General features: G+C 51.3%; 1 protein-coding gene across 1 annotated transcript in view; it reads left to right on the forward strand.

Annotated features, from left to right (window-relative positions):
• Positions 1-1,925: 1,925 nt before the first annotated feature.
• The window catches only part of LOC104500404 (NCK-interacting protein with SH3 domain-like), a gene marked incomplete at its 5' end in the record, with an annotated part of 8,567 nt that continues 1,033 nt past the window's right edge, over positions 1,926-9,459 (forward strand). The window contains 3 exons of the mRNA XM_010144044.1: positions 1,926-2,038; positions 2,796-2,997; positions 7,411-7,498. Coding sequence (XP_010142346.1) covers positions 1,926-2,038; positions 2,796-2,997; positions 7,411-7,498 — 403 coding nt within the window. The remainder of the gene's footprint in view (positions 2,039-2,795; positions 2,998-7,410; positions 7,499-9,459) is intronic.

Consider the following 9,459-nt stretch of genomic DNA (forward strand, 5'->3'; position numbering starts at 1 on the left):
CGTGGAGGGGATGGTTTTGGAGAGGGAGGTGGTGAATGTGAAAGGACTGCAAGCAGGGGACCAGGGAGTGCACAAGGATGGGTGTTTGGAGACTGTAGCAGGAGTTGCATTGAATTTTGGGGTGGGGGTGGCAGGAGGTTGGGTGGGCTGTGCACAGGGCAGGTGCCTCTGGTGCTTGGAGCAGCACTGGCATTCCCCTGGGGTCAGCAGCACCGGATTCTTCTGCACTGCTCCTCTTTCCCAGGGAAAGTGTGCAGCTTGCTGTGATTTTTTCTTATCTCCTCAGAAAATGAGATGCATTCTCTGAAATAACTTGCCTTTCCTTCCAGCACTCCTTTAAATGTGCTCAGATGCACTTTGCTCCATTTCCTTACTTAGATCTGTATTTAGAGGTGGTGAAACGCTCCCTAAGCCATATGGGGCTGCTTGGAGCCTTCATCCCAAAGTTTAGTTCTGAGTGTTGGTTTTGTCCTTGATCTGATACTTTTAACACATTTGGTAATTGTATTTTAACATACCTGGCTTTATTTTTAGAGGTTTCCCCAGTTGCTTTCTTCCCTATCTCTTTCTTGGGAAAACAAACCAAGAAAACCAACCCTCCTAAATTTTTCTTTTTCAAAGCTGTGTATTGCATCCCCACCTTGTTTGGAGGTTGTTTTTTTCCCCACAGTCTGCAGGAGCTGTTAATTCACCTTTGGTTTAGTAATTAATCAGCATATAAATAATACATAGCGTGTTATCAGAAAACTGCATGCCAGTGCTACGGAGGCAGGCGTTTTCAGCCCGGCAGGGAGGGCTTGCCTTCTGCTGCTCTGCAGCCCCCAAAGGCCAATTAAGGTGCATCCTTGATGAGATTCCAGCCGCTTCTTGGCTGGATAAACGATTGCTCTGATGCAGGGAGGGAGGCAAAGCAAGCAAAGATAAAGGGCATTTTAGTGTTCAAAGAGCTGCAATGAGCGCTGGAGTCCAAGCGCTCCCCTCCTCTCCTGCTCCTTCCCTGCACGTGTGGGCTGAGGCTGACGGTCGTGATACCGAATGGACGGTGCGGGCACCAGCGGCAGCTCGTGGGAGACCGGTGGGTCTGCTGGACCCAGGACAGAGACGCGGGAGCATGTCCTTTGCCTTCAGCCTTACTCCTGTACAGGTCTTTTCTTCGGAAGGCATGCCACCTGTTGATAAACAAAGCCTTGAAGCATGTCCCGGTTGTGGAAACCTTCCTGTGCCCCTTCGCTACAGCTCTGCCAGCCTCCTGGGTGAGCACAGGGAATGGTGGCTTGGGCAGGTCTTGTCTCAAGGCTAGTGTTTGCTTCAGCTGCAGGAACGACTGCTGAAGTGGCTGGCAGGAGGAATAAGTGTTGCTATGGCAGTTGGGGTGGAGATTTGGAAAAGGCACTTCAAGTTGCAGAACAAGTATAAAAACTGTCAAGAAAAAAGCAAGCAAAAAAGCAGACCCAGAGGGACTCTGAAGGCCCCCAGATTTTGACTTCGTAACATTCAGAGCCGTGTGTTTGCTCCATGGCAGAGCAGCAAGAGCAGAAATAATTGAGCCTGGGGTAAGCTGGGCTTTGCCGTGGGGTCAGGAAAGCTCCCTGAAGCAGGCTGAATAGTCAAGGCTGCTGCAAAGTCCTGAAGCTCTGTCCCTGGTCTTTCTGGAGGGATCACGGGACTTTGGTGCTTCTGACAGTGACTTTCTTTTCCAACCGTAAACACTGAATGGGCAGACGCAGTTCGCAGCACAGCTTCAAATACGTTTTCTCTGGAAGGAGGAAGGAAAAGTGAGGTGGTGCTGAGATGGCGTTCTGGCTCTGGAAGCTGGTTGGCCATTTGGCTTGTGCTGCGCCTGCTCTGGGGGCTCCTCGCGCTGAGGAGTCTCCTGCCCTAAGCTCTGGCGCAGCGCAGTGACACGTGGATGCTGTGTTTCTCAGGTGCTGGAGCAAGATGTGGTTCTCCAGTCCATCGACCGTGCCATCGAGGCTGTGCACAACGCGGCCATGAAGAATGGGGGAAAGTACAACCTGGAGCAGAGAGATGTCCTCCAGTGAGTACGACCATCTGGGAGAGCTGGCAGACGGAGGGTGGCCAGCATGTGATGCTTGAGTCTTTCCTGTCCTTGGGGGTCGAGTTGGGCCTTGTTGATTTGAGTCCCTGTGCTGATGCACTCGGAGAGCTGCCCGGTATTTGAGCGGGTAGCTGATGCTGCCGCCCCTGCCAACCGCGTCCAGCAAAGCAGTGCTTTGGTCTGGCACTTCCGCCCCTGCGCACGTAAAGAAGAGGAAACTCTCAGCTGCGTTGTAGGCTTGGAGGAGAAATCCAAAGCCTTTCGGGATGTATTTTCTCCTCTCTGCTGGCCAGGGATTGTATAAGCTGTTGGCCTGTGGCACGGGTTCCTTAATATGTTCTCAAATAATTGCTCGTGAGGAGAATTTTGTTTTTCTCTGACACCTTGCACTCGGTGCTGAGGCACGCTGGTTTAATTTCAGTTGAACAGCAGTTCTAAAGTGCAGGCAATTTCTGAAGCTTGCAATGCAATATGTGCCTCTCCCCTGAGGAAGAAGCATTTTTCTCTAGTGAACTAATGAATAAATCATGGGCTCTTGCAAAGCTTCTTCCTTCCTCCCCCAGAAGTGCTTCCTTAGTTGTTAATGAAACTGGAGTTGGTGTTCAGCGTAATGTAACCCATTCTGGTGTATATAGCCCAAATGCAATAAATAATTTTAAAATATCAGTTAAATGTTGTGGCACGCTCGCTCCCTTCCTTTAGCTTTGCTGTTCCTAATGTTGTCATTTTGTTTCAGAAAGCTGATCCATCACCGGAAGGAGACCGTGTCCCGCAAAGGCCACTCGCCCACCCCGCAGGGGATGGTTATGACACAGTCCTCCAGCGATCACCACCTGGATGTGGCACGGCAGCCTAACGGGGTGTGCCGGACCGGGTATGAGCGGCATCACAGTCTTCCAAACACCGAGTTCGAGGAGGAGGATGACGGTCCCTATCAGGTAACAGTGGCTGGACGCTTTCGAGGTTCCTCCTTTGGTGGTTTGACGTCGCTTGTCCTGTTTGATGCCTTTGCAGCTGAAGTCACAAATCAAGTGTTTCTGCTAATTACCTGGAATTACTGAGTGTAAACTGATGCCAGAAGTGTGGAACAGTCCCTCTGCCGTTTACACTTGTTGTGCCTTTTGGGATCCTCGAGGGTCCAGGGTTTTACCGTGACATGTGAGATCCGCTCTATACTGTATGCCTGTCTCTTGACAACTTTCTGAGGGTTGCAAGCTCCCCAGAGAATGCTTTGAAAATCAGTTTTGACGTGAGCAGCAGAACTCCCTCCGAGTGCTCAGCACTGCTTTGTTTCCCCTTGTTAAATCTGCACAACAAGATCTTTGGTCCTTAAGCATTTTATCTGCCGTGGCTGCCGATTTTTACTGCTCAAAACGTAAAAAACCCCCAGAGATCCTGCTTTGCCTGAATGTTGCTTGTCACGATGAATTAAAAGTAAATTGCAGGAAATACGATGTGAGCAGATTTTTTTATCTCGGCGGCACACAGTCCCAAGGTTATAGCGCGGCGCCAGCGAGGCTTCAAAGCACAGCCCCGGACGGGTGCGGCAGTTGCTGGGGATGAGGGATGTGCCGATGACACGGTGGGTGTTAGGTAGAGCCGGATGTTAGGGCGAAAGGCGCCAAGCAAGGGTGAGTGCGGAGATTTTTTTTCTCCTGCGGATGAGCATGTGCGCTGTAGTTTTTCTTCGTCTGTCTGGGGTGAGTGTTAGAGGCGGTGTTCACAGGGTGCTGACGCACCGTCACTCCTAGCAGATGAGCCTCGTTTTACACTTGAAGAACTGCGAGTCTGCAGAGATGAACGGTAGCTCTGGCTCATACAGAACACGGCAATCCCCACAAACGCCACTTTTCTCCTTCATTTTCCTTTCTCAGCCACCAAACCAGCTCCATTCTCAAGCCTGTGCATTAGGGGTTAAGCGAGTGGAGCACCTTAGGGCCCCTTCTCCATGCCCGTTCCCTGCCTTTATCTGGTCTGTGGTTTGGTCACTTGCCAAAAAGGAGGAAGACAGATTCCTTGGCTGACAAAGAACCGGTTCTGTCCGGTGGCACCGAGGATGCTGTCAAAGGGCTTCCAGCTTAGCCCTGTGCTGAAAGGGCTCTTTGAGCTTTTAACAGCTCCGTGGAGGGATTTCCTGTGTGCTTTGGAAACACAGAACGGAGGAAGCAGCATTGCTTTCTTCCACGGGTTATTTAGCTGCCAAAGAGGAGACCTAAACTTTCTCACTGACTCTGGAGAAGCAGAGGTCTTGGGATGTGCTTTTTTTGCTGCTGAGGGTTTTTGGGTGTGTTCAAATTTTTGCATCTGAAAACTTAACCAAAACTTGAGATGCAAATTTGCCGTCGGTGGCTTTGCTCCCAGGGCTGAATTGGCTGCAGTACTTGGTGATGGCCCCTGTGCTCAGCCTCGCTTGAGCTCCTCCGAAGTTAGTGTAAGGTGGGAAGCTGGGGCAGTTACCAGAGGAGAAGGTCGGGCTCTCAAGAGTATTTTAGTCGTAGTCTGCTGCACTTGTGCATGCTCAGTGGGTTTAATGCTTGTCTCCAGAAGCCTTTGCTGCAAACAAGTGTCTGCTTGGCAGAGTTTGCCTAGAGGAGGCGGCGAGCGGGGGATTGTTGGTTTGGTTTCCTGTTTTGTTTTGGTTTTGGGGGGTTTTTTTGTTTGTTTGCTTACAGGTTCATACTATAATAGCTATATCATCCCTAGGAGTTGAAGGAGTGGTGGTGGTCTCTGCTTGCCCAGCTGGGAAGGGGATGGGAGTGTTGTGGTTGAGTTAGCTCTCATCTCAAGCGGTGCAGGGAGCAGACCCTCTGCTAGCAGTCCCTGCAGAGTGGAAAAGGAGAGGAAGCACGTGTGTAAAATCTGTGGATCTGGGGAAGTTTACGGCCCCCTTGTAGAGGCCGGGAGAAAAGGGAGGCTTTCGATGTGTGTGTAATGGTTTCTCACTTGGACCTTTGGTAAGGTCCCTCCTTTTCTCCCCTCCGGACAGGAGGGATCTGAGCGGCAGGGACCTCCCACATGGTCACCTTCCCCATGGCAGATGGGCAGAGAATTTTTTCTCCTTTCCTCCCCTTCCCTTGGGGAGGTTTGGTGTTGTGTCTTCTCCTCTTGGCCCCAGAAAGCAGCTGGGATGTGGGGCAGAGGGAAGGGATGGCTATCGGTTAACCCTTGCACCTCCTCACCGTGCGTTGGCTCACAGCTCGGGCAAAGGGGAAATTCATGTGATGCTTCGCGTTCTCATCGCAGCCACTCGGACTGTGGTGCATGACCATCTAAATGAGGCTGGCAGAGCTCTGAGCTAACGTTAGCTGTACTTATATTAATTTAAGCACTAGACTATAATAGCTGTGTTAAACTGGCGCGGTAAATTTGGAAGGGCTAATGAAGCCATGGAAACAGTCCAGAATGACCCAACCCCAGCTATCTCCAAATAACGTCAAGCGGCTGCTCTAAGCGCTGAGCCTGCCTGTCTGCTAAATCCCGCCGCTCCGGTAATTGTGGCTCTGCCGTGCCAAGCAGCTCCGACTCGTGCTGATCGCTCCATCGCTCTGCGGAGAGGGCTCTGCTTTTAGCACAGCTGAGTGTTCCAGATTTGGGACCAGCCTTCCAACCACGCAACACAGAGACACCTCCTGATCTGTCTGGCCTCTCTCAGCTGTGCAGTCTCTTTTTGGACCGACACGAATCATTTTTGAAGCTCTATGCAAGTATCGTGTGGAGTTTTACCCAGAGAAGCGTGTGGGATGGATTGACAGGAGCAGGAGAGCTCGGGCTGGGAGTCTGCAGCAGTATCTCCTACTAATCCACCAGCTGAAGACTCCTGTAGAGAAGCAGCTTGTTAAATGACAGGGTAAAAGTTTGGATATATTAGGTGTTGGATGGGAGAAAGGGACTGAGAGATTCCTGTTTAAAGGTCTTTGTAAGCTGTGCAAACTACTCAGTCTTCACTGTTCTGGTAGGGCACAGGCACGGGCTCTGAGCACCGTGTTGTCAGCTTTTGGCTCTGACTCTTGAACATCTGAGGTGGCTCCTGAAGGTGTCTTATTTACGTAAATATCTTTTCAGAGGAGGTTTCTGCTCTTCCTGCATCAGGGGAAAAAACCACGTTCTTCCTTCTCCTTGTTCTGCGCTGTTTAAGACAGACCTTTCAGGGGCTTGTCTGTTTTTTCACCGTGGGGACTGGCAGCGCTCTGTGCCCTCTGTGGTGTTACGGGGCTGTTCAGCTCTGACAGGTCACAGAAAAACTTCTCTTCCAGGACTAAACAAACCTGGAAAACTGGCACTGTGTGATGGCCTGAATGTCCCTATAGATTCCAGCTGGCTTCAGCCTGGGCTACCTCAGACATTCAGGTCATCATCTCCTTCCCCTTCCCATGGTGCCCTAGTTAGTTTTGCTGCAAGCAGCAACTTCAATATCCCCTAAAGACAGGCATGTTTCAGGCAGCAGTCTCTGCATCACAGGATTCCTAAGAGACCCCAGACGGAGCCGCGTGGCGCTGAGGCGCTGGGATGTGAGGATTAGAGTACTGATGCCCTGTGCTCCCGTCTAGCTTGGCCGCTGTGTCCGGCAGCATCCCTCTGGTCAGAGGTTAACCCGGAGGTTACACATCACCGGAGTAATTCTGGGTGAAAGCAGTGTGGGTCATCATGGTGTTTGGATCCGACAGGAAAAGAAGAGTGTAGGAATTGGGGTCTGGGGCTCGCAATGCTGCTGGCTTGGCATTCCTAGCAGAGGAGGCTTACAGGAGAAACAGATGCAGAGAGTTAATGCAACTCCCTGGCGAAAGCTTCTCCCAGCAGGTCTTGCTATCGGTAGCGTAGGACTGAACAGAAGGTCTAGCCCTATTTTCTCCCTGCATGAGCAGAAATAGCTCTAAAAACATGGAAAAGGCATTTACATGTCTCCAGTCCTTGGCTTTGTCTTTCTGCGGGGGTATTTGTAGCTGAGGTAATGGATCTCTCCAGAAGAGTGTCTAAATGTGCACTCTGTTTGCAGCCTCTGTGGAGCTGTTGAGAGTAATGTGGAGTCACGGGGAGTGTGTGGGATTGCATTTGGAATAAAGGAGGAGTAAACGCTTGACAGGTCTACACAACGTGTGTGCTGTGTGCTGCTGAACACGGCAATTAAACAAGGGCTGCTTTGCCTGTCACAGGGAGGGGATGAAGCCGGCTTGAGTCCTGCTTTGTTCTTCTAGGAAGCCACCTATTAATATCTGTCCTCCCGAGAAAATTTCCCCGAATGATGAGAGAGATGTAAGGACAAATCTATACACGCACGTGAGAAAGCTGGTTTCATAACAGAGAATGTCTTTATTGTCAACCTCCTTTGATTGCTCTGAAATCTTTCCTTATAGATCCCACCACAGCCCCGGCGTGCTGCTCCTGTCACCCCCCCACCTCCAGAGAAACGCAAGAACGCGCAGATTGCTGCTCCCGCTAAAAGTAAGGACAAGCTGCCTTCGGGAATCAGGCGTGAAATGGACACCGGGTGTTGTGCCAGTCGTAGTGCCTGGACGATTTTGTGTTGTGCTTAGAAGAGCATCCTTATAGATGTTCCAAATTCCTGTAGGTTTTAATGCTAATGATCATGAGCTGGTGGCTAGTGCTCCTCCAAGCCGTCTCTGCCCTGGGAGGGTCTGGGCAGCCTGGCCTCTGCGAAGGGGTGCCAGGTGCAGCATCCTCCCAGTCCTCCGGTGCCAGTGGCCCTGCGAAATGTGGTGCTCTCCAAGGAGCAAACTCTCTACCCGCTCACATGGCTGGTCTGGCCAGTGCACAACCTGTGATTTAAGGTCCCCATGGATGTTTTTCTCCCACAGACACCGTCGCCATCTGCCAGCAAGGCAGAAGGTTTTCTCTGGCAGTGCAGAGTGTGGTAGTTCACAAGGGGGAGCTCACTGGCAGCACTTTTAGGACAGGCTCAGGTCTTGATTTTGGCTCCCAGTCTGTCGGGTGCTTTCTTTGTACAGTGCTCAGACGAGATTCCATAAAATTGGTGACTGGTGTCTCTAAGGAGCAGTAATAACACCAGGGGCACAGCTGCTTACATGCTGTCCACAGGCAGGGGAACAGCTGGTCAGGAGCACTTCAGAGGAGGACACGGCACTGGGGCGGGAGCTTCTCCATCTTCAGCGTGGCTGGGCTGGCAGAGGCAGCGGTCGTCCTGCCGAGCTGCTGTCAGCTTGCCCAAGCGCTCTCCTGCGTGGAGACAGTCAGGCCATTAGTGACACACAGCCCACCTTAAGCCTGCTCATGTCTCCTTGTGAGGCGCAGGGCAGAGCTGTTGACTCATAGGTCGTTAATTGAAACTTGGGTCTGGCACCAGCTCAATGGTATTGAGCCATTTTTCGCTGTGGTAGTGGGAGTTTGCAGAGGTCAGTTTCCTTCAACTCATTATCTTGATTTAATGAAGCATGGTGGGAGCTGTGATTCATGAGTGCTTCTCTGTGAGGAGGAGGAAGAGAGAATTTTGCTGAACCCCTGTGGGAGGGAAGGGCCCTGTTTTTCTGCCTAGTTTGCTTGCCTTGGGGTGGAGTGATGGACGGAGGAGTGGAGGGCTCCCAGGAGCAGTGGGGCAAGAAGGGCTGGAGTTGCCTGCAGAGAGGCAGCAAAGGTGCTTCACTTGTCTGTCCCACTGGTCCTTCCTTTGGTGTGGGTTAAAGTGCCTTCCCTGCGAGCCGGGCTCCCCACGGGGTGCGCTTCTCTTCCAGCACCAACATCAGCTGCTCTGGTGAAGCTCTAGAAGAAGGTAGCCCAGTATTTGCCCGTGGTAACTGTTTTCCGAGGCAGGGAAGGACTCGGATACATTTCAGCCCCCTAGAAACTAATGGATAAGGTTTACCAAAGCCATATATTAGACCAGGTTAAAGGAAATTAAAATTTCAACATCTCTTAGCTTGTAGTTGATTTTTTTTTCCTTTTCTGTGGAAGGTGGGACAGCTGCCACTGCTAGAGCTAGTCAAAACTAGAGGCGGGGGAGAAATACATCAGAGCAGATAAGGAGGAGGCTTGTGGAAACAGTGGATGCTAGCAGGGCTGCAGAGCTCGTGATCAGATGTTGGACACTGCTGAAAGGGAGAGACTAGAGGTGTTGTCAGCCAAATGTTTCCTTCACTGGAGGTGCTAACCATGGTGCGCAGTTGGTAAAGTGTGTGCAAGAGGGAGGCGTGGGCTGGTTTGTGAAGCCTTTGTTGTCTTGCAGTTCTCAGGCACTATCACTAAAAAGTGAGAGCTTGGATCCTGATCGCAGAAAAAGGCCCTTGTTAAGCCAGGGGGAAAAAGACTTTTCTGTGCCTCAGTCCTATGCCTCCCTCTCTCCCTTCCCCCTGCCTAAAACACTAAGCCCTTTGAAGGGTATTCATCTCAATAGAGTAGTTTTCCCCTTTCTAAAGAGGTGATTGTGCAGG

This window comes from Buceros rhinoceros, unplaced genomic scaffold (genome assembly GCF_000710305.1).
Source record: "Buceros rhinoceros silvestris isolate BGI_N320 unplaced genomic scaffold, ASM71030v1 scaffold9879, whole genome shotgun sequence".
Lineage (NCBI taxonomy): Eukaryota > Metazoa > Chordata > Aves > Bucerotiformes > Bucerotidae > Buceros > Buceros rhinoceros.